This window comes from Botrytis fragariae (assembly GCF_013461495.1).
Source record: "Botrytis fragariae strain BVB16 chromosome Unknown tig00000797, whole genome shotgun sequence".
Lineage (NCBI taxonomy): Eukaryota > Fungi > Ascomycota > Leotiomycetes > Helotiales > Sclerotiniaceae > Botrytis > Botrytis fragariae.
Genome location: NW_023501013.1, coordinates 1,049,271 through 1,076,684, shown reverse-complemented (window position 1 = coordinate 1,076,684; position 27,414 = coordinate 1,049,271). Strand labels below are relative to the sequence as shown.

The 27,414-nt window shown below is 42.7% G+C and overlaps 8 protein-coding genes across 8 annotated transcripts; 4 read left to right on the top strand and 4 right to left on the bottom strand.

The window, feature by feature from the left end:
- Positions 1-4: 4 nt before the first annotated feature.
- Positions 5-3,199, top strand: Bfra_010711 (putative ccaat-box-binding transcription factor protein; the record flags this gene model as incomplete). Its single annotated transcript, XM_037341047.1, has 4 exons — positions 5-496; positions 543-1,693; positions 1,743-2,283; positions 2,330-3,199. 4 exons carry the CDS (start codon positions 5-7, stop codon positions 3,197-3,199), a joined length of 3,054 nt encoding a protein of 1,017 aa, XP_037186690.1.
- Positions 3,200-3,505: 306 nt separating this feature from the next.
- On the bottom strand, positions 3,506-4,014 carry Bfra_010710 (uncharacterized protein; the record flags this gene model as incomplete). The annotated part of the gene is made up of 2 exons (XM_037341046.1): positions 3,506-3,813; positions 3,888-4,014. 2 exons carry the CDS (start codon positions 4,012-4,014, stop codon positions 3,506-3,508), a joined length of 435 nt encoding a protein of 144 aa, XP_037186689.1.
- Positions 4,015-4,865: 851 nt separating this feature from the next.
- Positions 4,866-7,191, top strand: Bfra_010709 (putative thioesterase family protein; the record flags this gene model as incomplete). The annotated part of the gene is made up of 4 exons (XM_037341045.1): positions 4,866-5,028; positions 5,078-5,799; positions 5,881-5,993; positions 6,582-7,191. The coding sequence occupies 4 exons, from the start codon at positions 4,866-4,868 to the stop codon at positions 7,189-7,191; spliced, it is 1,608 nt and encodes a 535-aa protein (XP_037186688.1).
- Positions 7,192-7,421: 230 nt separating this feature from the next.
- Bfra_010708 (putative vacuolar atp synthase subunit c protein) lies at positions 7,422-8,822 on the bottom strand (the record flags this gene model as incomplete). Its single annotated transcript, XM_037341044.1, has 5 exons — positions 7,422-7,628; positions 7,686-8,178; positions 8,227-8,318; positions 8,368-8,462; positions 8,522-8,822. 5 exons carry the CDS (start codon positions 8,820-8,822, stop codon positions 7,422-7,424), a joined length of 1,188 nt encoding a protein of 395 aa, XP_037186687.1.
- Positions 8,823-11,463: 2,641 nt separating this feature from the next.
- Positions 11,464-15,969, top strand: Bfra_010707 (uncharacterized protein; the record flags this gene model as incomplete). Its single annotated transcript, XM_037341043.1, has 1 exon — positions 11,464-15,969. The coding sequence occupies one exon, from the start codon at positions 11,464-11,466 to the stop codon at positions 15,967-15,969; it is 4,506 nt and encodes a 1,501-aa protein (XP_037186686.1).
- An 817-nt stretch (positions 15,970-16,786) lies between these two features.
- Bfra_010706 (uncharacterized protein) lies at positions 16,787-18,073 on the bottom strand (the record flags this gene model as incomplete). Its single annotated transcript, XM_037341042.1, has 1 exon — positions 16,787-18,073. The coding sequence occupies one exon, from the start codon at positions 18,071-18,073 to the stop codon at positions 16,787-16,789; it is 1,287 nt and encodes a 428-aa protein (XP_037186685.1).
- Positions 18,074-19,512: 1,439 nt separating this feature from the next.
- Positions 19,513-20,611, bottom strand: Bfra_010705 (uncharacterized protein; the record flags this gene model as incomplete). The annotated part of the gene is made up of 2 exons (XM_037341041.1): positions 19,513-19,835; positions 19,891-20,611. 2 exons carry the CDS (start codon positions 20,609-20,611, stop codon positions 19,513-19,515), a joined length of 1,044 nt encoding a protein of 347 aa, XP_037186684.1.
- Positions 20,612-25,174: 4,563 nt separating this feature from the next.
- Bfra_010704 (putative glucose-methanol-choline oxidoreductase protein) lies at positions 25,175-27,414 on the top strand (the record flags this gene model as incomplete). The annotated part of the gene is made up of 4 exons (XM_037341040.1): positions 25,175-26,353; positions 26,455-26,754; positions 26,839-27,002; positions 27,273-27,414. The coding sequence occupies 4 exons, from the start codon at positions 25,175-25,177 to the stop codon at positions 27,412-27,414; spliced, it is 1,785 nt and encodes a 594-aa protein (XP_037186683.1).

Below are 27,414 nucleotides of genomic sequence, written 5' to 3'. Positions count from 1 at the left end.
CAAAATGGGGTCAAATAATAAAAAACGAAAGCGCGACACCAATAAGGAAGATCAAGATCGTCCGGTTAATAAAGCGCCAAAATCAGAAGGAAATGAAAAAGAAGTTTTGTTGCAAGAAATATTGGCATTGGGAGGAACAGAGGAAGATTTAGATCTTGTACTCGATGCACAATCCGATTCCGAGAATGAAGCAAAACAAACAACTGAATCCACAGACAAGGACTTTAAAAATGAGTTTGCCAAATTTGTAGCAGGTCTTGGAATTGAAGGACAAGCTCCAGAAGCAGAAGCAGATGAGGAGGATGAGGAGGTAGATGCTGATGATTGGCGGGACGAGGCCTTACAATCAGAATCAGAATCCAGTGAACCAGAAGAGGCGCCCAAAGTTCCAGAGAAAAGTGCCACCAAAGTCAAAGAATCTTCAAAGACTCCCAAAGTGGCAGAGAAACCCGCGGCCATCCAAGTCAAAGAATCTACAAAGGATCAAAACCGCCTGGTTTGTAGCTCCTTACCTTTATTTTGAGTCCACTGACCGATTATAGAATTTTGAAGCGCGACCAGACTGGCATGCAGCAGAACTCCCCGTCCTTCCGGCGGGAGACTTCAGCGAAACAGGACCATACCGATCGTCAATCAATAACCTAAACGAATATGCCAAAGCTCTTCTTGAAGCCGACAGTACTCTATATGCCTCGAAACATCTTTCTGCGACTTCTTCACATCGTTTCCTTGCTACTATTATGTCCTCCGGTACATTATCCGATAAAATTTCCGCTTTGACTTTGGTCGTTCAAGAATCCCCAGTTCATACTACAAGATCGTTCGAAAGTTTATTGGATTTGGCAAAGAAAAGAAGTAGAGGACAAGCCGTTACAGCATTGGGAGCTATGAAGGATTTGCTGGGAGCTGGTGTCGTGCTTCCTGCGGATAGACGTCTTCGTACATTTGCTTCACAACCTGGACTTCTCGGTACATTGCAAGAAAGCGATACTGGTGTTTGGAAATCCGGACAACCCCTACCAGGAAACATGACCAAAGCACATCTCATTTCATGGGCATATGAAGATTGGCTCAAGGAGTCATATTTCGATATGCTCAAGATTCTGGAAGTTTGGTGTAGCGACGAGGTAGAATATGCTCGTTCCAGAGCTGTTATGTACGTCTACGAATTATTAAAGGATAAGCCAGAACAAGAATCTAATTTACTTCGACTCTTGGTCAACAAACTGGGAGATCCAGATAAAAAGATTGCTTCACGATCATCATATCTCCTGATGCAACTTCAAACCTCCCATCCTGCGATGAAAGAGATCATTATTAACTCAATTGAGAACGAACTTATATTGAGACCTGGACAGAGTTCTCACGCTAAATACTACGCCATCAATACTCTCAATCAAACTATTCTTAGTTCGAAGGAGGAGGTTGTTGCGAAAAAACTTTTGAGCATATACTTTGGCCTTTTCGTATCTCTTCTCAAAAAGCCCGAGGTTATCAAACCTACAGGTCCTAAACTCAATAAAAAAGGAGAGATCCAAGGAGGTGGAGGTGCCATGGGAAAGAAGGCAAAGGAAAAGTTGACAGCAGAAGAGGAAGCAAAGCAGGCGAGTGAGGAGACGACAGAGAAGATGATCTCTGCTGTTCTGACCGGTGTCAATCGTGCATTCCCATTCACAAAGACTGATGATTTGACGTAAGTTTAAAGAATTATATTGGCCGAGGACAATACTGATTAGATTTAGCCTTGAGAAACATATGGATACTTTGTTCCGAATCACACATTCATCCAACTTCAATACCAGCATTCAAGCTTTGATGTTGATTGAGCAATTATCGACAACAAAGCACCTTGCTGTCGACAGATTCTACAGAACTCTCTACGAATCCTTGCTCGATCCTCGTCTAATCACTTCTTCGAAACATGCACTGTATCTCAATTTACTCTATAGGGCTTTAAAATCAGATGTCAATATCAAGCGCGTAAAGGCTTTTGCGAAGAGAATGTTACAAGTTGTTACCCTTCATCAACCTCCATTCATTTGTGGTATCATTTATTTGTTAAGAGAGTTAGAAGTCACATTCCCTGGACTTAAGACTCTACTCAATACTCCTGAAGCAAATGATGAAGAGGAAGAAGAGGTATATCGAGACGTGCCAGAGGATGGAGAGACTGCAGATATTCAAGCTACAGTAGCCCCATCGAAACCTATAACAGACACATATGATGGAAAGAAGAGAGATCCAGAACATAGCAATGCTGACAAGAGTTGTTTATGGGAAATTGTGAGTTGCGTTCTACTGAACGAGGGAGTTTTACTAATAACATTAGATTCCTTTCTTGCGACATTTCCATCCATCTGTATCTCTGTTTGTCGACCGCCTTATTAATGACGAAAAAATGCCACCTAAACCTGATCTTGCTTCTCACACCTTAACCCATTTCTTGGATCGTTTTGTCTACAGAAACGCAAAAGCAGCAGCTGGGGCACCAAAGGGAAGTTCCCTTATGCAACCTCTTGCTGGTGGGGCAAGTCAAGGTATACTTGTATCCAATCGTGGTACTAAGGTCCAACAATCTGTCAACTCGGAAGCATTCTGGAGAAAGAAGGCAGAGGATGTTGCTGTTGATGAAGTCTTCTTCCATAAATACTTTAACCAGATTGGTAAGGGTAAGGATGCATCTAAGAAGAAAGAGAAGAAGAAGGGTGAAGATGGAGAAGATGATGAGGATGAAGATGAGGATGAAATATGGCAAGCTTTGGTTGAAAGTAAGCCAGATATCGAGGGTCCAGAGTCTGACGATGATGATTTGGATATGGATGACTTTGACATGTCAGAGGATGATTCTGAAGGTGGTGTTGATATTGAGGGATCGGATGATGAAGTCGATGTTGAAGGAGAAGATGAGGATATGCAAGATGCTGAGGAAGATGACGGAGAGGGTATCTTCTCAGAAGAAGATGATGACCTCAAGGACAGTGATGATGAAGCAGGATCAGATATGGATGCATTATTCGAAGCTGAATTACAGAGAGCAAAGAGTCCCGAAGCGGAAGAAGAGAAGAAAGAGACTAGCAGAAGTAAGAAGAGGAGACTTAAGAATCTTCCAACATTCGCCAGTGCGGAGGATTATGCGGCTATGTTGGACAAAGATGACGGAGATGAGGATATGGGTATGGGAAATGGAAAGGGAAGATAAAGTAGTAATATTGAAGATAGGGACAAGGAAAATACTCACACAGAATTGTGATGAGTGTTTTGTAAAAAATGTTTGCAAGTAGTCAATATGGATATATCGAGATAAATTCAAGAGGTTATACCCATTTCAAATCATGAGTTTAGGATGCATAGTGATTGATGGAAATATCCTGGTTCCAGATCCATTGCTAATTTCCCTGCTCATGTGCCCATGATTTCCTATCGCCAAACCACAATCATCGATAACCCCATGACTTCTTAATTCCATCCATTCCCTCGTCCCTTCTACCCTTCCTGCACTGGAAATCTATTCATCAAACCACTTCAACTCATCTTCCTCCCCAAATATTGCTCTGAAAAACTTTCCCTCCTCACCTCCAACATCCGTTTCTTCCATGTGTATACAATGAAGAGTAGCGGTATCTGAATCTCCTGGGATGAAAGCTCGGAACATGAAATATTTATCTTCGGTCTCGGGAATGAGAACTTTGCCGAGGAGGTGAAGTCCATAGGCACTAGTGGCTACGCGGACGGAGGTGAGGGAAGAGGAAGTGAAGGAGGTAAGGGTGTGATCTGGGAGGTGGGAAATGGGAGCGAAGTATTGGGGCTCGTGTTCTATGGGGGTGCAGATTAGTGATGGGGTTGAGGAAGAGTTTAGGAAGAGGAGAGGAGAAAAAAGGGAGACAAACTATTGGTTTCATGGCGGAGATGCTGAAGTTTCTTCTTAAGTTCTGTCTCTATTTTCTTGAAGGCAATGATGCTATCTTCTTTTGGGGCATGGATATCGCCAAGTTGGACAGTCTCTGCGGTTGCCATGATGAACGTACGGATAGTGTTGTTTAACTTGATGCTTTTGGATCTGTACTCGAGGAAGTGCTTGTGTAAGATGCAGAAGATAATTAAGAGTTGGAGTTCAAATCAGGTTTATTCAATATTGCGAGATCAAGGTGAATATGTTCAGACGTAGAGGTCAGTTCATGGTGGATATTCTCGCCTTATAAGTAAATGGGTTGAGGTCAAACAGGGGTAGCTGTAACTGCATAAATTGAGGGGCTTTAATGTTGATGATTATGCATCACTTGAAAACAGGTGTTGACTTTTGACTTCCTTGGCTACACTTTTCTATGGCTGTCAATGTTCCAATACACGTGATGATTACTGTTGAGTGATAATAGTTCGGATACAGAGCAGGCATTATATAACTGAAGGTTTGAAGTGATTAATGACCAGAACTTTCAGAGATGACGTCGTTGTTCGGTGGTTTAAAGATGTGCTAGATTTCCACCACGATACCCGTTCACATTTGCGATATCAAACTTGTTAGGTCTTTGTATAACATCATCCAAACTAAAGCAGGTACAAAATGTATCAATACATACCTAATTTGCTAGTCTAGTCTAATTTGTTAGCTGGCGAAGGCTAGCTGATCTCTTAGGATAAGATAAGATAAGATCTCGGCAGAACATATCACCGACTTTTTATGGGCCGTCCGGGAAGCCATTATGCTCGGCTTGCTTCCTCCATCAATTGCGATAGTTATCAGGAAATACACCACGCACGAATTGCTTTATTAGTCGGCGTTAGTGTAAGAAGTTTTACATAGATCTGCCCATTTCTTTTGTATACCAGCATGCAAAGATCGTAGCTTGAAAATAGCACAATCTGAAATGTCTTTCTCTCGCCAAATTTTACAGCCTCGAGCTGGTATACACAGGGCTGTAACTCGCAGTTCAGGACTTGTACAATGTCGTGGAACAGCGTTAAGGAACTCATCTCCCCTAAAATCTTCTCGAACATTTACCGTAGCTCGTCGATTATGCAATGTTGAAAGTAAGTTCTTCCCTATTCCCCTCTCAGAGCTCTAGCTAACCTCACAAAGCTACTATTCCCCCGCCTCCACCTCCGCAACCCTCATTACTCTTACGAACTCTCACTTTCTTTGGAATTGCTATTGTCTTCACATCCGTCGGCTTCTCAATAGCTGCTTATCCAGCCTTCAAAGCCGCCAATGCCATACTTGATCCCCCATCTGATGAGGAGTCTCTTAAATTATATACACCAACCGATGCGAAATCTATAGAAGTCGAAGCCTATATAAACAATCATCCAGTTGTGAAAGAACTACGAAGCCGACCCGAATTCACAGAATCAAGACCACACATGAAAATCCCAGAATCACAGCGAGGACATAATCTTACAGGTGGAACATTGATGGGCCCGGGACGTGTTCAAGTACCACCATACGTATGGACTGAGGCAGGCGGGAAATCTCTTGTATCAATCTCATACCTAGGAGAAGATCTTTGTGGACATCCAACAATTATACATGGAGGATTTCTAGCAACGATGTTAGACGAGGGACTAGCACGATGTTGTTTTGGTGCATTGCCGAATAAGATTGGCATGACGGCTACTTTGACAGTCAATTATAAAGCTCCTACACCTGCGGGAACTTTTGTAGTGTTGAGGGCGGAGACTACGAAAGTTGAGGGCAGAAAGGCTTGGGTTGAAGGAAGAATTGAGACTTTAGTTGGGGAGGGAGAGAAATCGAAAGTCTTATGTGAGGCAAATGCATTATTTATTGAACCTAGACAGGCTAAGGTGAGTTCGAAAGCTAGGATGATGTTACGATTGATACTAATTGATTTTCAGATGATGGCTAGAATATACCCGGTCTCATAGAATGTTATAGAGGATGTCTCCTCAGTCGAAGGTCGGAGGGGACCAACGTTGTTAAGTACAGAGAAAGGATGTGCATTCAGTGTTCTAGACGCATATATGATTAGACAAGAAGCGTGAGATCTAGATTTAACTTGTGAATTTACCCAGCAACCTTGCTTACACAGAAAAATATTAGACTCGTGGCCTTGTTTTATATCAGTACCAACTTCCAATTTTCAAACTCCCGTATCTTGGACGAAACTGTTCGTCTCTTCAGCGTCTAGCGTCCAGCCATACCACCATGTAATAAAATGCAGGAGATAAATTACTTCCCCCTGAAGGATGCTCGCAAAATAATCCCCACGTGATCCTGAAATCCCCACCATTCAGAAACATATTACGCGTTTGCCAACTTTATGTGTAGTGCGGGGCAGATTTTTATAGTGCATCAGTAGCGGGTTAATAAGGGGAGACATTCGGCTTGTTAACGACGGCAGTCCATTGACTTTCGATTGCGTGATTGCGTGATTGCTCTTCTCTCTTTATTCGTTAATTCTCACAACTTTTTCGAGAAAAAAAAATACTCTCAATCTTCTCATACAAATCTTCAAAATGTCTACGTAGGTTCTCCCTTTTTGCGCTTAATCTCTTAATTGTATCTTTGTCCTGAGTTTCAATGGGAAGCAAAATAACGAAAGATACACAATACTAACCCCCCTCAGAAATATCACTTGGCACCCTTCCCTCACCCGCGCTGAGCGCACCACCCTCCGCAAACAACGCGGCTTCACAATCTGGTTTACCGGGCTTTCTGCCTCTGGAAAATCCACCATTGCCACAGCTCTCGAGCAACATCTTCTCCATCTCGGACATGCCGCATATCGTCTCGACGGCGACAATGTCCGCTTTGGACTCAACAAAGATCTCGGATTCGACGAGAAGTCCCGCAACGAGAACATTCGTCGTATTGCTGAAGTCGCAAAGTTGTTCGCAGATAGTTGTACCATCGCTTTAACATCGTTTATCTCTCCCTACAAGGCAGATCGAGCTGTTGCCAGAGAATTGCATGAAAAGGCCGCCAATGGGGATGAGGCCATTCCTTTCATTGAGGTTTTCATCGACATTCCTGTTGAGGAGGCAGAGAAGAGAGATCCAAAGGGGTTGTACAAGAAGGCTAGAGCGGGTGAAATCAAGGATTTCACTGGTATCAGTGCGCCATATGAGGAGCCCGAGAAGGCAGAGATTCATTTAAGGACGGACAAGCTGAGTGTGGAGGAGTGTGTGCAGAAGATTGTGGAATATTTGGAGAAGGAGAAATTGTTGAAATTGTAGATTTAGATACCTTGGGCATGACATTTCGAGCGATTGAAAAGGATTATTTCATCAAAAATGCTAGACATTGTAGAATCCAATGAACAAAACATTGATTGATCTGAAAACAATTGCTTTGTTGATATCTCTTACTACGATACAATAATACAAATGCATGCTTCAACAAATATGTTCCCACTGCCATGCGCCAACTTTCAATCGCCATATTCTTATAATCCCTCCAATACTATCTATATGATTTCGAATTCGTAATAGACATAGGCCGTGTACTCGTTGCCTTCTCCTCCACCAACTCCCGCTGCAGCTATTTCGGATGATAATGCCGAATCATCTTTCAAAGCCTTTCCTTTCTTGTCTCGACCGAAAGCATTGCCTCCGAGATAACCATATGTCGAATCAAGTGCCGCTTTCGCTTTCTTGGCTCCTTTGGGGTTTGACTGGAATGAATTAGTAAAACTTGACAAAACTTGACAAAACTTGGGCTCAATTCATACCTTAACCAAACCACAGACGAAATCCAGGGGTAATCCATATCTTAGGACCGTCTCAACGAATACCCTCAAAGTTAAGACATGAATCCATATCATGACAGCTTCACTCCAACCAGTTCTACCAAGTCTTAGAGCTTCACCCCATACCTTGCGCTCATCCTTCTCTACTTTCTCGGCCTCCTTTCTTTCTACCTCCTTTCCACCCTCTACGTATTTGTAATCACGGGGTGTCCATTTATTTTCTCTACATTTGTGTTGGAAATCTGCGCTATGCTTTTTGAATGTTGTGACCGCAAATAATGTGAACTCGTCGTCATGGGTTACTTCCACGGAGGATCTTGGAACAACCATGGGCGATATGGTTTCATAAGTCTTAAGGAAATCCTTCTTAACATTTGTTGGAACAACGACAAGGTGAGTTTCGAGGTATTCGGAATCTTGTACCAGTAATTTGGGATCGACGACTGGAGTAAGGGATTTCGTAGAAAGATTTCCTCTTCGCATTGTTAGCCTTTTCCCTTATTTCTAGATTTTGAGCTCTTACGTTTGTTTCCGTTGTAATGTTGTAAGATTCGTCTTGACTTGGTTATATTGGTTCATTTTACCCTTAACATCATTATCGATACTAACAAGTTCCTATATCTCATCAGCAATGCATCAACTTTTCCTGTAAATCAATACCAACCTTTTGTAACGAATCGATTAACTCTGCGAGTGGTTTGTCGGCACGATATTTGACTTTATTCCATGAGAAAGTACGTAGGTATTGATCCGCAGGCTCTATAATCAAACTATTAGCCCATGATCGCAATCACAAGCTCGTAGATCACCAGACTCACTATCATTCACAGTCTTCTGTTGTGCAATCTTGCTCTCATCTCCTTCCAATAAATTGCGAAGAGATTCTCCAACTTTTGCTACAACACCTTGACAAGCGCTTTCCAACTTCGCAAGATCATCTGCTTGCCCAACCAATGCATCTAGTGTACCGATTTTGAATTCGGGGATCTTGAATGGTATCGTAGTCCCATTATCGGGGGAGATTGTAGACCGGAGAGCTGTTAAAGCTTCTTCTTTATCGCTGGATTGAGAGATAGATGTTGGTAAAGATACCAATATGTATTTCGTAGGAACAGACATGGTTGGAACTTGCGAGGGATTTCTACTCGATATAAGTAGTAGGTAGTATTGGAGAGAATGGGATCAAGAGAAACCCAGTTGCGCTCCAGCTAAATAACTCGAATGTATCACCTCGTCGTCGTGGAGTTTCTTGGATTGTTGTAAGTTGCTCTTTGTGCTAGGGATTTGGGAGCTTCGAGCTTGCTGTGAGATTGAGGAAGGACCGTGCACGATAAACTAGGGAGCTGCGGACAACCTCAATCTCTTCTCACCACCGAGACCACATGCTTCACCCGCCAGAAGTCACTCGCTGAGAATGTTTGATTTAACACTTTTGGCTGATATTATCTGAAGGTGCAAATTCTCATATGCGCCACATATAGCCATCTGACTGAAAGTTGTCAATGAATTTTGAAATTCACTTCCTTCCCAAGCCTCCTCCTGTTTTCACTTCTCAAGTGGTATGTTTCCAGATAATGCAGTCAAGCAAACAAAGCGAATGGGCATGGAGCGAGTTATCTGGAGAATATCCTAGAATATCTTTTGAACCATAACTTCTTCAAGATTCATGACATTTACCGGCTGTATTTTTCCAAAAGTGCCATAAAAGTTAAGCAACTTGCTCTTCACCTAGAACTCGAGATCTCACAATGATGAAGAGAAGTATTCTTCTAGAATAAGTGTACATAAATTGTTCTTTGACGACTCATGTTCCCCCTTTGCTATGCTGGTAGCCTGCAGAGAGCTCGATAGTAGCTCGGATTTGAGCTCTGAAAATGTAGCCTTCCGCACTGATGTGCCTACTTCAGGACAGCTTCAAATGATCGAAACTTCTAGATCGTGGCTACTAATAAGTCTTGTGGCTTTTTTTTTGCATGTTGAATAGAAGAAAATCCAAACTTCTTGCTAAACCATGGATATTCATGAAGCATGGTGGATGTATTGGATTCTTGCCCTTCGACTTTTCTTTCAGTTACTTCGTCATACTTTCGATCCCTACTGATAGTTCGGCATGATAAAAGTGGAGCATAACAGCAGTGAAAGATGTAGTGCATCAATCCCTTGTTACCCAGCATGCAGTGGAACCTAGGTTCCCTTAGATATTTCGAGCTTTCATAGCTACTTGACACCATTGTCAGTCGAATAGCATTGTGCAATAAAGGGTCAGCCCCTTACAATGTGCAGTGTGTGTGATAAGATGTGCTCTACACTTATTCTTCGAGTGCTTCCTCATTTGCGAATGATGATACAAAGATCCCCTATTCATTCATCTTTTATATCGGGCGTATCGAACTGAAAAGTTCCCCAGAGACCACTCTTATTTTCCAACAATGCACCGTTAAGATCGTCGAAAGCATCCAACAAATCTGCGCATGGGGGCGAGAACACCACACATTTGCTTCGCTCCGCATTGTCGGTATGGCTGCCAGTGCTTTGTTGATCGACTCTGGCCATCGCGGTAGATAGAAGGTTCCTCGAATCGATATGTATCGTGAGTGAAATGTTCCACAGGCTCGCCAAATAGTGTTAATAAATATTGTAAATATGATTGAGAGGGCTGCGAAATGAAATGGACAAACGCCAATAAGAGGGCGTGATCCATATCGCAGGGGAACTTCAAGTCCACTGTCGCGAGAATCAGCTTTACCTGTCTAAAGATCAAACATCCCTTGAAGAATAGATCGGTCATTCCGTTGTTATCGTTGCTCGATGAGAATAGGAACGGCTGTGGATACACTCCTTATCTTGAAGTGACTTGAGCTGTTGTCGGGGCTTGTCAATAGATGCTGGCTAGTTGACGGAAGGAAATAGAAATCAAATGCGTGGGATAAGGCGGATCACATTCTGAGTAGCTGAGCCGTCGAGAAATGTTTAGTTCAAGTCAACCTATACAACAGCCATCCCGAACTCCAAAGGCAATGAAGAGTACAACTGTATGGCTAGCTTGAAGTCAAGTGGAATAGTGTATGCTGTACACTATATATTATTTCACCGTGATATCATGGGGAAGGGTTCAAGTTCAAACATATAACGGCAGTGTTCAACATGAAACTAGATAGGGCTGACAATTCCTCAAAACTTGTGATACTCATCGTACCCAGTAACCTTGAAACCGGAGTAGATATACATAAAGTGCAGTATTATCGACCTCATGTTCACATGTCATCGATCGACTGGCTGGACCAATGCTGTATTACGAGGACCGCACCGAATATCTTTGATTTCCATGGAATAGTTACGGCAGCATGTCTTTTATGGCAACTATTTGTGCCCTTCAACCAAGTCGTTTATTCAATCATAAACAGTCAGTACGGTATCGTATCAAACCTATACATGTTAGCGTCTTTGGGGACTTGAAACGGTTGCTCTATCCTACTACTTAAGTATTCTTCTACTTCATCCTAATCCCTTTAACTTTATCTTGACACACTACTTTACGAAATCAAAGTAATCACAAAGCAATTACAACTGCTACTTTCACGCACTTCATATTTCCCAACACAATTAGTATCTTGTATCGATCATCGACTTCTAATTTACTACTTAATCATCTTCCAGTATCATCTACTTGTTGGTATCTTTCTATCGCATAAAATTGCACGCAATATCCACCTCTTTACTACACATCAGTTCAATCTTGGGCATTGTGCCCACCACAACAATGGGTTTCAGAAAGGTCTTCCACTCGGTCGCTCACGTTTTCTCCATCAAGGACAAGAAGATCGCGAACCAGAAAAACATCAGGGAGTCTAAGAAGCTCACCAAGAGCCGATATACTAGCAATACTACCAATTTCACTAAGAATAGAGTCAAGAATCTCGTCGACTTCTTGACCGGTAGCAGATCTAGGAAACATTCCACTGGTAAACAAATCCCTGAAATTGAAGCATCAATGATGTCAGATACTAACATCAACTCACCAGAATCGGCACCCGAATCAGAAACACTTGTCGGTTCTTCAAATCCTTCCTCGACAGGTAATCACACAGTCGAGACATTTGAGCAAGTCCCAGACCATGCTGGCGCAGAGAATGCGAATAGCTATCACATTGACGATGGACTTACAGGTCCTTCATTTGCACAGAATGTCTTGCCAGTGTTGATGACGGTTGTTGGTGGTAACCAGTCGATTGAGGACGTGGAAGTTGCAGATATTGCTGCGCTTCCAGTGGAACCACCCAGTCCTGCAATCAAGTCGGCTCTTGACGGCGACTTGAACGATATCAATGATCAATCAGTTTCGGTAGTAGAAGCCGCTGGCCTTGCTATCTTTGTCAATAATGATGCTGTTGATAGCCGAGGTAAGCCACTCGAAATTTCCATCCCTTGCGAGAAGACAAATACTAATATTCAATTTTCCAATACAGATCCAGCAGTTGAGACTTTGATTAATGGAGCAGATGCCGCAGAGCTTGCTGCTTCCATCTTCAATGAAAACACAGAGGATAATATTCTAGCCGTGGTAAAAACTGAATTGTCTATCGATGTTCCAGAACATTTTCATTTGTCCTTCGCACCATTGGCTACACCAAATGAAGATGGCAATTTACAGGTGGTAGTAGAAGTATCAGAAGCAGAACTAACCGAACCAATCGGAAGCGATACCTCGACTTCTGATTCGATTCAAATCCCCTCAGCCGAAGTTTCACCAAGTATTGAAGCTGCAATTCATTCATCTGTGGGATCCACCAATAACATCGAGATTCCTGCCATCCGGGATGAAACGATCATTTCGAATGAGGAAATTGTCTTAGTCTCTGAGGAAAATCCCGTTACGTTCCCAGACCATATTGATGGGTACCATTTGAGTGGTTTATTCGCTGAAGCTACTACAATTTCACATAGGGCACGCAGCTTCTGTGTTAGGGTGTTCACTGCTCTTCAGCCAGATGAACGATCATTGAATGAGGATGAAGATACTGAAGATGTGGTCCGTCAACGACGCAATTCGGCACCTTCAAATCTAGTTTCGCCAGACTCGCATTATCCAACGGGGAGACGTGCCAGTCTAACTCCATCTGATGCGGGGAATGAGGCAACGTTCAGTGATCCCAACAATTACATTGTTCGTGATGACTCTGACATGTACACTGAGCCTCAACTCAATATATATCCCTCCTTTTTTGTGGAGCCTGCCGTTCCGATGGTTACTGCACCAATTGGTTTCCCTGCGGAAAACACTTCTCTTCAAACTCCGACACCAGAGATCATTTACGCTCATGTTGATAGTCCAGTCCCTTCGCGCTCTGTATCTGGACCACTGTCGCCAAACAAATCAGACTCAGTGGAACAAGAAGTCTTCACGTCAGAGCTTGGGGAGCAGTTTTCGTTGGAGCTTGCGAAACAAGAAATCTTTCTATCAGAGCTTCGAAACACTTTCCCTGTCGAGGAGGATAGTTCTAATGTAGTCGATGAACAAGCTGAGGAGGTTATTGTACCTCAGAAAGTCCACCAACCGGGTGAAACCCACGCGGAAGAAATTGTACGCATGTACCGAATTCCGCGCTACAGTCAATTCAGATCAGTCTTCCCTCTTCCTGGCTTCTCCATTCCTTGGGGTCCCCACAACCCGATTCCAACCAGAATAGATGATTTCAGAGGTAACGACCCTTGGCTCCCAACACCATGGACCAATCCAAATGCGTACCACCAACTAAACGGAATCCAGAGGCGCTGGGTTCAGTTGGAGGTACGTTACCAGACAAGATTATTCTGGCTGGGCATGAACTTCAAAGCAGTAATCGATCTTGAGGAAAATTCAGAGGATAAATTGTACGCCTTTAACAATTTCTGTGGGTGGTATGGATGCCCGGCCAACAAGTGTAAACATCCTCGAGTCGACGGACGTCTCTATTTCTTCGATCTTAATTGCTACTACCCTTTGTGGAAGAACCTTCGGAATCAGCAATTGCTACTTGACAATGAAACGAGTAGCGACTACGTTACTCATGAGACTGAGACTGATACAAATACTCTTGAGCAGACAGCGCTTCGCGATCAAGAAGCCCGTGTGCAACAAGCCCGAGAACAAGAAGCTTCTCAAGTGGAACCTGATGATGATCGATACGCTGATCTCAATTCCTCGTTGAAGTTTACCAAGTCGGTAAAAGCAGCCAGAAGAGGGATGCTAAGTCTTATGGATTCTGAGATTGCGGTGGCGAAGGCGAACTCCGTCACCATTCAAGAGGATCTGGCTCAGCAAATGGAGTCGAGACCTTCACAACTTCCCAATGCTCACTTTGGTCTCACGATGATCAATTTACAAGCCGAACCAAAGCAATCTCGATGGGCTCAATTGTTTGAAGCACAAAAGAAGGATGATTGCGCTAAGGCCGAGGTGCCACAGGATGTAGTTCCAAATACCTCTGAAAATCCTGTCACAGTTGGCAATTTTGGTTTGAAGATGGTTGATTTCCCTGTCCAACCTAAAAAATCTCGCTTTGCAGAGTTCTTTCCTGTGCAACCTAAATCTGAGCAAGAAACACAAGACTCAGTTGCAGAGGAGACTTCTAGAGATCCTGCTCCAGAGGCTCACTTTGGTCTACAGATGATTGAGATATCTTTCCAACCAAAGAAATCTCGATTTGCATCGATCTTTGAAGCGCAAACATCGACTGAGCAAGGAGGCACCCCGGCCCCAACATCGGACAGTGAAGATTCCAGGGAAACAATTGACTCTCTCAACGGTAGCAACAGCGATGACTTGTCTACTCGTGATATCAGTATTGAGCCACCGCAAAAGTCAAACTGCAATCTAGAGGCAAACACTGTGTCAGGCATTGATGCTCAATACGAGGAAGACGAAGGTGATTCGTACAGTGCTTCACCACTAAGAGGACCGTCTCCAGCTCCAAGTGCGCCAAGTCAGTTGTCTTCAATTCCAGCCACAGAGGAGTTCATGGATGGCTCTCTTGCCTCAAGGTATCAAGGTAATTGGCAATTGTACGATGACCAAGGATCTTTGCTTGATGGTCATGTCGATAACGTCGGTGGCTTCGTCATCAAAGACACAATGGAAGGACTCGGTGACGATGTAGCCTTCGTGTTTGGACAGATTGGGTTTCCTATTCAATCACCTCACGAAGAATCTCGCGAGATGCTTGGTGGGGAACCATGGATACTCATCGAGATTGAGGATTGCCCTAGAGATATTGAATTCGAGGAAGTTCCAGAAGGGGTCGAACTTCTACAAGACTTCTACGAGGAGGGCTGGCCACTCGATGAACGCGAGGAACATGTTCTGACACAGGCCATCAGAGAGGGATTGGAAGAAGAACATTTTTCAGTCATTGAGATTGTCAGTGATGTTGAGTACTGTGCCAATGCTCCTGGTTCTGGATGGGAAGCTCCGGAGGATAGTGATGCCACTGAGTCCGGTTCCGATGATTCTGATGAAAATGGCGGCGACACCGAGTCCGACTCTGAATCTCGAGAGCTGGATAAAAATAGCGATGCTGCTGAAATAAAAGCCTGGGGATCAAATGAAAAAGACAATGACCCTAAGTTCAAAGCCCAGGAATCAGCCAAGATTCATGAGGACACTGAACCCAAGTATCAATTTAGTCGTATTCCTGTCCAAGCCAGACCCGCTGCCTCTGGACTAGCTCTAGCTTTCCAAGAACCCACCGGCGGAGAGGTTGGATACCGTGTCAATGCGCATCTAGGTTTTACCAACGATCCAGACGCTTTCATCGACAGTGAGCCCCTTCCAATCCTGCAAGAAGATGCAAACATGGTGCACTCTTCCAACATCATCCGACAGATTGACCTCGCGAGAGATGAGCTGATCAATAGATGGATGAACAAGGAAGACCACTATGATCTCGATGAACCAACTTGCAGATACGTCCTGAAGGAAGGAGAACAAGATGGTGAGAGGGTCTGTGAGAACATGCCTCAAGTATTGGTTCTGCGGATTCAAGATGCCGAGAATAAGCTCTGGACTAGCGGTGCAACGTTTGCAAAGATAGCACTTGCTAACAAATCGAAAGGTCCCGAGAAGAAGATGAATTTCGAGACGGAATTTGCTCTCCCTGGCCAACTCAATAATCCCTGGAAGCCAGAATTCATCGCGAAGTGTGTCAAAGATCTGGATATCACAGATGCTTCTGTTTTCCTTGGGAATAACGATCTTTCTGATTTTGATGAGAATAAGTCAACGTTCTAAGTCGTCCGTTCATTTTCAACATCTCCGGCACTGTTTCGCCACGGGACAGTATCTCCTGATGGCTCTCGGGTCTCTCTTCTGTGTCTTTCTGGTGCACAAGACCACCTCTTAGCTTTGTTCTTCCTTTTTCTGCAGCATTCATCTATGACAAGCGGTACCTCCTTTCAACACTTCGCATCGTATGATACTAGAACATGTGGATTATTAGGATATTTTCGAAATTGCATTGTGGCATAAGGCATTCGGTCTGGATGGTATTGCATGGTTGGCGATAATTATGGATTTGGCATTTTCTGGGATAGCATGGCATAGTATGGTACGGAGTTAAGGTAAACTTTGCGTGTGAGAGATTGAGAGATATGGAGTATGATAAGGTTTTAGTTTGAAATCGAGATATCCAAGTTTTTACACGGAGTTCACAATTTTAGGGTACCCATTTCTTTTGGAGTGTTTGGCTTAGTCCCAAGATACCCAGTTCTTATACAGTAACAAGCAATACAGAAAATATGGTTTTAATTGCAAATTTTCATGGTGATTTTGTACGTTTTCTCGTGATATGGTTATGAAATTCTTCTGAGATGCGGTAATACAACGATGATGCGATGGATATATTCATAAACGATGTCAGTAACAAGATTATTTGTTTATCCAATTCGCGTGCTCCCGTTTCTCTCTTTCTCCAATTACGTATGTACTTCTGATTTCCTATCACATATACCGTGAGCAATCTCGAGAAAGATTACCAATCCACCCCTCCCTAGGATTCTATCTCCAAAACTTACAAACACACCCTCATAATACGCCCAATCCACATAGTTTACTTTCCGAAAGCAAAAGGACACCCTGGAGTTCTCTCCTTCTCCAATTTCTCTTCCATGCCCCTCATCTCGTTCCCACCCTCCCCTCGTTTCCTATCCGGCCCCACCTCCTCGAATCTATACCCCTCTGTAAACCAATCGCTCCTCTTCTCATCCGGTACAAATCCACCCATCACCCTCGTAACCAAAGCCACCGGTCCCCAACGATTCCAGAAGCCCGGAAGTTGATAGTACGGATGCACGAGATAATTGGTACTATGATACCTCCCATCTACCCCCTTGTCATCCGACTTCGAGATTTGTCTAACTCGCATCCATTCTGGTCTTGGGAGTGATAGGTAGCGGAGAGATAATTGACGAGTGCGTAGTATAGAGATAGTGAGTAATTTATTGAGGCGCGAGGGTTCCGGGTAAATCATTGCGGCGCGAAGAAGAGGACCCATAAGAACCCCTACTGCATCTCTCGCAAAGGGCAGTAATGCCTTTGGAACAAGAAACAACAGAAGTGGGACCAATTCATCCGCCGTTTTCTTATTATACTCGTTCGGAACCATGAATTTCCTCTCATAATCTTCTGCCCACTTCTTGATATCTTCGAAAAATTCAATTCCATCTCTCCATTCATTGAAATGACGAAGATCATGATAAGAAATACCCATGGCATCACCAATCCCTTTCCAAAACGTAGCAATTGCGCAAATCTCCATCTCATTCAGTTTTCTCCACTCCCAATCCCCAATCCAACCAATTGGTTCCGTGATGAAAACGCTCAATGTATAAAGCAAATCCTCATTCGAAATCTTCCCTGCTTTTTGATATCCCGAATGCAAATAATTCATTCTCGAAATCGCTTTCAAAACTCTCGGGTGAAGAGGATGATGAGAAGAGAATTCTGCAATCAATACTGATGTATCCGCGTAACGTTTACTCGCTGTTTCCTTGGAACTGAATTGTTTTGTGTCGACTAGGAGTTTGGAGATTGTAGGGATACCGTAGGTTTTAAAGAGAGCGAATTGAAGACTGGTAACGTAGAAACGGGGAAATTCTAATTCGCCTATGTGACCGATAATTGCTTGCGCATCCGTATTTGTCATATTCTTCAATGATTCTCGGGTTTTGTATCCGAACTTTTTAATCATGTAGTCCTGTCTCGAAAGGCGAAGGATGTGGACTATGAGGAGATATGTAGAGATGATGAGGAGCATGGTGGTTTTAGAGGGAGTTCCCACAAATGAGAGGGAAGTGGACGGTAGGGGCGTCGACGGTATTGTGGTGTTGGTAGACATGGTGAGAGGTATCAGAGGAGTGAAGTAAAGAGGTGTGAATTTCGAGTTGGTGATTAAGATATTGGCATAAATATGAGATCACTATCTCGGGAAATTTCTATCCCTTTGTTCGATAAACGAGGAAACAAAGTAGCTCCCCATTCACATTCGAGATTGACCGCAGTGATAACTCAATAACCAGTTGAGTATGAAATATCAACAAAAGAGCTGAAGATTTCGGACCACAAGAAATAAAATGACAAACGTGAGAGGTCTTCAAATGAAATAAGACGACCACGTTAACATTATCATGATTATTTATGACCCACACTTTGTCAGATCTTTTCCCATTGATAAAAGTTCATCCGGGCGTTCTGTCTTGATAATTCCCAACGGTATAAAAGAAGAATATCCGTTCAACTAGTCGTTAATGCAGTAGCCACTTAGGTTGGAAAAGGATCTTAAACAACAAATGCAAAACAAATTCATGAAGCTATCACAAGGGAAGTCTGAAATACCTCTCGAAAGGACCCCCAGCTATTATTTGAAACGAGCAACAGTTGCGAGACCTTGGTCATATGTAGATCAGAAACAAGATTCACTCTTATAAGTCGTCACGTCACAGTGGCAGGTCTTATTGAACTTGATAAGATCAGGATGAGGCGCAACGATACATCAATATCATTCGTTGGATCGGGTAAAGATGCCCCGACCTACATTTTATCCAAGCAGTGGGCACGAGCCATACGGTTATTCACTTATTAACGAATGAAGAAAGCCAGGACCTAAGTAGTTGAGAGGCGATTCAAATTGTGAACACATCCGCACTTCGTAATAATCGCAAGATGTCACGAGGAGCGGGACGGGCTATTCTCACACGTGGGGGTGGGGGGGGGGGGGGGTGCTAAAGAAAGTATAAATAGATATTCTAGCCAAACCTTGTGGAAAATTTTCCAGACTGAAGGTTAGACAGATATGTAGTTGAGTACTCAGCAGTTAGTTGAACGGAGCAATTGTGGCTTTTGTATATCACTTTTGGATACTAAGACACATACGAAGACATATGAGGAATTTATAAAGCTGATTGGGACAATAAAAGTGACTCCGGAGTCCGGAGGTGTGTTTCGGTCCGGTAGTGAATTAAATATGTAGGAACCTTGGTAAGACACGGTGACAGACCTAGATCCAAAAGCTCTCAATTAATTCAGTCTTAGGAATAAAAAATAGGTATCCAAATAACTATCTAAAATAGGTCGCTAAGACCTTATCCAAATCCAGAATTTTGACGACCAAAGTAGTGGGTATAAAGCGAGTGTTCTCGTAGCTTTTGAAAATCTAACCTCCCAATATTGTGTGTACTTTGTCAGATCAATTCGTTCAATTCTTTCGTTTGTTTCATCAATCATATCGTCATAAGTGAATTTCTGGACTCTCTTCCAAAAACATAGCGATCGAGTTTACTAATTCTTTTGAGCCATACTCAAAGCTACATCCTTAGTTGCGAAACTAAAAGGACTTTTTGTCATCTCCGGACTTCTTGGACTCATTTTGATGGCAAATAATTCATCTTCGGTTTGATCTTCTGATGCTTTTCGTGACACATCACCAATTGCAAGAGCATTTAGAGAACTCATGCCATATTGTGAGGAATGATTAGGTGGATGTTGAGCGACAAGGCGTGGTTGATGGCGCGAAGTTCCCCCATGAAACAAGGAGAAAGACGATACAGCGACATCACCCTGCTCAGGAGATAATGGGTTTTGCTGACTTTCGAATTTGGGTTCTAGGACTTGTTAATCTCACCATTTTCATTCTTGGACATTCAATTCTATACGTACCTGAAACATTACTTAAGTCGTGGGCACTAGTTCCTAATTTCAACCCCTTAAGCTTCTCGGATAACCTACCACCACTGGGTGTTTTTGGACTAGTTGGAGTAGCATTCTGTTGTAAATCCGGCTGTGTAACTCTTGGCCCAACACCAAAGTTCTCCTCAATCCATTGCTTTTCCTGCATGGCCATTTCTAGACCTATTCCCTCTCCATTTGTTTTCATTTCCTCATCGATTTCCCTTTGTAAGACGGATATCCTTTTCTTCGCCCAGATTGTATGTAACACACCTTTTCGTCCAGCTTGTCGTGCAGTCAATCCTAATTCGGGTGGGAATATCGCAGGTAATGGATTTGTTTGAATCATCTTCCCTCCCACTTGTGATAACTTTATGATTCTTGGTATGCTAGCTCCTGGAGCCAGTAGAAAGTAAAGTCGATGAAGTTTCCCTTCTGCACCATCTCGTGCGGATAGAACAGTACTTTTTCCTTCCCATGATACCTCCCAATCTCCCATATTTTTGATGGATCCTTCGGTAGATTCATCTTCCCATTCTACCATCAATATTTTTGTTCCTTCATTTCCTCGGCCAGATTCGAATTCGAAACGTGCGAGAGCTGTCGAAGACGATAATGCAGGAGAAGCCGGTTCTGCATTATCAGATGAAGTAGGTAACGGTACACTATCAGGTTCGAAGTGCAATCGTGGTGAAGAAGTTGAGACTGCCATTTTGTGTAATGGTTCTTGACGATTTGAACGAGCTCTAGGGGAGCTTTGGGGAAGCTTCGTCTGAAGTTGTATGGGGTTTATCGCAGGTTCATCCATTCAGATTAAAAGTCGGATTAAATCGCAAAACAAAAAACAACGTAACTATCTGCCTCCCAAAGTTTAGCCAAGAAAACGCACGCGGCTGCTATCTCTTTTTGGGATATCAAAGGTGGAGATAGTATTGATCGCAGGTGTTCATGGGCAAGGTATAGAGGGAACAGTGACAGTGGTATTTTAATGTGGCGCAGTAAAAGGTAAATTGAACAACTTCTTAAAGAGGGGTTGGATAAGGTGGGGATGACATGATTTCAGACAGAGCTGAGAAAGTTGATGGAAGGGTAGGAATAGAGAAATATGGAAGAGTAGAAGAGTAGAAGAGTAGAAAGGTAGAGAATTAGATGGTCGATTTAAAATACCTTTACTTTGTTGGTGGTTTGTCTCCTAGTACCTTCCCTTCCTAGACCTTCTCTTTTTGATGTTGCAGATGCTAGACTTTTTTTCCCCTTCCACCTCTCGGGAATGTAATCATATCTATATTGGATGTGAACATTAGTGATCACCTATACTTCATAGATTAGCCAATAAGAATGACACGGAAGTATCTTAAGAACCACTTTGGAGTTTCCGTCTCAAATCTCCAGATTCAGCCAAGAGCACCTAGGTAGGTATCAAAGTCTCCAAGCCAATATACATGTTGATTCATTTCGTCGTATCAGGATGACAGGAAGAACATATAAGGAGGGGCCAAGAAACCAAAAGCTGGTGAAATTTACAGGGAAAATTTGCAAATTGATCGAAGTCGCGTGGTAAGTTATTACTTCTGTTGTCTTTCGTTGGTTGCTGGCCGAGACAGGATATCAAGTATGTGAAGGATTCTAATAATAGTTTGAACTTTTGGTGGGTAGTATACATATAACCATGTATTCCCCTACAAATGCATAATATTAATCAATTTTGAATCAATTTTTGGGGTCTCAAGCTGGGTCAGCCATTCGGTCGGAACCTCTCAATGGAGAATAACCATGTGTAGTCATGTTGTAGCCATGTTGTAGCCATACGCAATACACTTACCACCAAAGGAAACATTCTGCTTGTCTTACCAACCACATCAAACTTAACCGACATAATCAAATAGCACCACGCTGTCAACTATCTAGTAAAGCTAATAAAAAGGATTCATGTACTAATTGGCACCAGTTTTTCAATTTAGATCTCTAATCCTGGTCCCTCGACCAGCTACAGCTACCACTGCAGCTACCCACAGCTATATAGCAAATAGATCTTGTGCGTGCCTGGTTCTACACATGTTGCGGCATGGTTGTTAGAGGTCCTACTCCACAAATCTAATCCCTGATAGCATCTTATCAAGAAAACAAAACGGCTGAATGAAACTTCCTTCAAAAGCCCGAAAGCCATTTCTGTTAGTATTGTCCGTCTTGAGGAGAAAACTCCCCTCAATGCACACCTACTGTTGTATCACTACATGAACAAGCCATTATTTCCAATACTTTGTCGTATAGCTTATGTACAGTATACATAAGCGGAAGTTTCTCGAAACTCAAGGGGGATCAAGAATTTATCCCAATCATTGATGTTGGTAAAGCGGGGTAGAAGATTATCTAAGGTCGATGTTACCATGGCTCCATGGATTCATTGTTCGCACCGTTCCGTGACGAACACCACGCCTCCTAGATGCAAACAAGCATTCTTGGGAGGACTTCAAATCACTTCTTGTACACACCACACCCGAAATAGATTTCTCTCAGTTCCGACGGATTAAAACCGTGTGCTTCCATAAGATATTAAATGTAACATTGTCCTTCCAACACCCTTGCAAATTACACTCCTTTCACCTGTCTTTACAAGCGATCAATACAATGCGCTTAATTTTCTTCTTATTTTCATTCGACTGGCTGGAACAATTCCGAGTCGTCAAGATCATTAGTATGATCTAGAAGTCGGTATTTTGCATATCTCAGGTCAAATTCGTTGTCATACATGTGGTTATCTGAGTGAGATCCAGGGACAATTATCACGAGCTTATTACATTCAATTCTCAAATCCTCAACAACAATATGGTCTTAAATCGTACCTCGCTACATGATTTGAACAAATTCTGTACCAAAGTGGTATATCTGTGCCTTGAATCTCATCTTATCTCATCACGTTTCCTATGCATCAGTATGCCCTGGTCTATGGACTGCGCCGACTGTATCGGGATTGCTTCATTCGACCATTCTGATATCTATGGTCTCTGAAGTGCAGTAATGAATTTCAACCCCGACTGAGGTTCTAGGATTTAATTTGTGTGGATTAAATCCAAATTACAGAAGGGATTATCACAGTGATTTCAACACGGCACCGAGGTTCTCTTTCTCGGTATCGACTGCCGGTCGTCTACAAGGCACCAGTCTTGTTCGGTATAATCGCCTTCAATGAAGAATGTTTTGATCACCGGAATAAAAGATTTGTTTTCAACTGCAGGAAATGATTCTCAGCTGTCAGGGCTCATTGATGACTGCAGACAACGGGCTTATCTTTCGAACAGTATCTTCACCGCTACATCTTCAAACTCTGGTCTCTTCTCAATCCTCATATCCATGTTTGACAAGATCATCAATGAGATCCTTCAAATTTAGGCATCACTTTAGGTGGTCGCCGGTAATACACGAGGTTGCTGTTTATTTCCTGAACATAAGGGGTTGTCAATCGAAGTCGGTAGGCGATTGATGGATGTCATGCGGACGAAATCAAAATTGGGAACGGAGTATGTTTGATTTGGCCTGTGAAGATTGTCATCAGCTATTGATGAGGTAGAAATGACTTACTATTCGTATTGATGGAGCTAAGCTGGTATTGGATACTGTTATTGACCTTATGGTCACTTGGTGATCTGGATCAGATGCTCTCTTTATAGACTACTTTTCACTTTCCTGTTTCTTTCGCATTCCGAATGTAAAACTCTCACTGCCATCATTGAGAACATATCTTAGCATAAGGTCGATGGGGTTAGGCGTCTTATTTGTCCTTTTTGATACGATATTTAACTGCTCATCCTAGGTGAGTTGAGGCTCAATCGAGGGTTTTCACATCTCTCCGTTCTCCGAAAGAAATTTTGAGGGCAAATTCTGCCATGTCTTGATGGATGCAAGATCCAATTCTTGTGTTCAATATGTATATCATAAGAGAGTATAATTTCATGAAGACGATTACGGACATACATGGCTTCTATTCCCCAGATCTCCGATAATTTGCGATGTGTGTCAAGATATCCAAGCAAAGTTTGTACTTTGATGCCCGAAACGGAGCAATCCTAGGGAACCTCACCATGGTGTAACGTACTTCACCATGTTCAGTGAAATGCTAACTCCACAGACCATTCTACAATACAGCTTCGCGTATGCACTATCTATACAATGCTACAAAGATATTCAGCGATGGATTACGAATTCCCATTTTCCGGCACAGTTACAAAAAACGGAGATCATCAATGCGTGCGTTAGATTTGATGTGACATGTGAAGATTTATCCAGAATCTCGTCATCTAATTCCAAGGTTGGCTTTGGATGGGATAAACAAGGGGCAAATAGTGGTCAACCATCTCCAATATTGGTATGTGTGAAAACAGCAAAACGACAAGAACTAACTGTGACGTCCGTTATTCAGCACAACAAAAAACATGATTATATCCCGCATAAACTACCGGACCATGATTTAATTCAGCTTCGACTTGATAATCTCCGCTTCCAATTCTCAGCCCCTTATTTACCCCGCAATCAGCACTCATACTAACTAACTAATAAACCGAATTTCATTGGACCTGCTTGAGCTTAGCTCCCCGAGAAAGACGACCTTCTGACTAGCTTCCATTCCAAAAATATACCGAACCCTTTCCCGACAAAACTAAGACGACGCCAATGTTACAATTATTTGATTTAGTGTATTACTCTCGAGCCACCCCACCATGTGTTAATCCACAAGTGTCAATACATAGCCCAATTATTAAGAAGAGGAGAAGCCAAGCGGGCGAACGGGTTGATTCCGTGATCCGTGGACGGAACTTGTGTTCAGATATCCTTGCATATTGGTAGATCCTCCATATACTTTATTATGCCTTTATTATCTAGGTGATGTTGATGTGTTGCAAGTATTTGATATTCGGATTTCATCTAAATATAAGAATCACAGTGTTCATTTCTTACACAGCTTGTAGGGATTGGACTTCGATGATACTGACATAAAGTAATCGATTATTACGCCAATACAAATATACACATAATCGGTAAGTGATCAGTAAGCCCCTTGCATTTATGTTGTTTTGTGGATTGATACTTCTAATTTAGGTATCGATTGCGTAGCATATTTTGTAATATTGATCATTAAGAGTGTCTTCGGGTTATTCGTCCTCTAGCCTTGATATCAATCGTAAGTAGATGATTCTCAATTTCCAATCATTTGACTTATAGACCTTCTCACATTCTACGTAGAAAACATATATCTCACTTTGACAAATAATACCCCAAAATGACATCTACACCACACAATAATTACGATTTCATAATTGTAGGAGCTGGCCCAGCCGGACTATCCCTCGCAGCACGCCTCTCGTCAGCTCCTTCTCATCCATCCGTCCTCCTCATTGAAGCAGGAGGTCCCAACAATGACCAAGAATATCTTATTCCTGCTGAACGCTTTACTCTCTTTGGCACTCAACCCTCTTTGAATTGGGGATATAAGACAGAGCCCTGCTCTCATCTAGGAGGTCAACAAATTGATTATTCACGGGGAAAAGGAATTGGTGGTAGTACCGCTATAAACTTTTCCTGTTGGGTAATCGGGGGAGCGGAAGATTTTGACGCCTGGGCTGAAAAGGTTGATGATGATACATGGTCATGGACGCATGTTAAAGAACGCCTCAAAAAAATCGAACATTACCATGATGAGGTTCCAGACCAATATCGCGAATTTGTGAATCCAAAACCAGAAGATCATGGAACCGAGGGGCCACTTCATCTTTCTTACGCTCCTGTTTGGGAAAAGGGTTTGACAGATGTCTATATAGCAGCTAAACAAGCTGGATTGCCGTTGAATACTGATATAAATTCTGGGAATCCAATTGGAATGGGTATGGGCTCTTCTTGTATGCATGATGGGCTGAGAACAACTGCTTCGTCTTATTTACCATTAATGGGTCCGAGATTCGAAACTATCCTCAACGCCCCCGTTGCGAAAGTCCTATTTAATGGAAAGAAAACGATAGGTATCAGAACAATTGATGGTCGAGAATACTATTCCCGTAAAGATGTCATCTTATCAGCCGGTGCATTGAATAGTCCTCAACTTCTTCTCCTTTCTGGAATCGGTCCTGCTTCCGAACTCAAGGAACACAATATACCAATCATCAACGATCTTCCGCAAGTAGGAAAGAATCTTCAAGATCATTGCTTTTCTACCACAACCCTGTTACTGAAAGAAGGATCAAATGATCGCATGGAATTTGAAATGAATGAAGAGATGAAGAAAACTGCAAAGGAAGGTTGGATTAAAGATAAGAGTGGAAAGTTGGCCGAATTATATTGTGGTGTTCCAATGGGATGGTTCAAGAACGAGAAAGTTTTGGAATCAAAAGAATTTACTGATTTATCGGAGGATAAAAAGGCTTTTTTGAGGCAAAAGAATGTTCCTATTTTCGAAATTGCTACGGTATGTGTTCATTGTTGCTTTTGTTGCCGCTCCGCTGGTCATTACCATGGGCGCTTTTTCGCTTCACTTCCCCTAAATCATGAACTGATATCATTCTCTAGCACGTACCTCCCCTTTTCACAGGCACCCACGTCCTCTCCCCAACAGATTCCTACCTAACCTGTCTCTCCTTCGTCATGAACCCTCAAGCAACAGGCAGCGTCACACTTTCTTCTGCCGACCCCTCTGTACCACCGAAGATTGACGCGAATCTAATTAACCATCCGTATGACCGACGAGTTCTTATTGAAGCAGTAAGGAAAACGATGGAATTTTTAGATACACCTGTTTTTAAAGAGAAGACTGTTAAAATGATTGGAGTTCCCGAGGGTGGCGTTGGAGCGAGTGATGAAAGTATCTGGGTTAGTTTTCATTCTCATGTCGTTACATGTTTATCCTTCATCTTGATTTCCCTACAAATGATAAAGACTAAGAAGAATCTACAGGAACACTGCCGTAACAATCTCTTCAGCAGTTGGCACATGTGCAGTACAGTCCGCATGGGTAAAGATAAAGATGAGAGTACAGCATGTGTAGATACGAATTTTAGGGTATTGGGTGTGGAAGGACTGAGAGTGGTGGATTTGAGTGTGCTTCCACTTTTACCTAAGTGAGTCTCATTTATCCCTTTAAACTAGTGATTTGTTCCAGGTTATCAGGTCCCCTCTTTGTTTGACCCCTTTTGGGACGAGCGTCCGAGATCATGGGGTTGAGTATGGAATATGAATTGATTCATTGAGGATCTGGTTACCTCCTCGCTTATCTTCTCTCTTATCTTCTCTCTTTCATCGCTTGGATGGAGTAGAAAAAAATGGAAAAATGAAGGAGGGGGTTTGAGTGAGCAGGGGAATGATTTCGCTAATACAAATGTCAAAAATAGTAATCACACACAATCAACAGCATACTTAGTGGGTGAAACTGCAGCCGAGAAGATGATTGAAGAATATGCATTGAATTCACCTGGTACTGCTTCTACTCGGAGGGATGCTGGGGGAAGTGGTGAGTTTAGGTCCAGTCTTTAA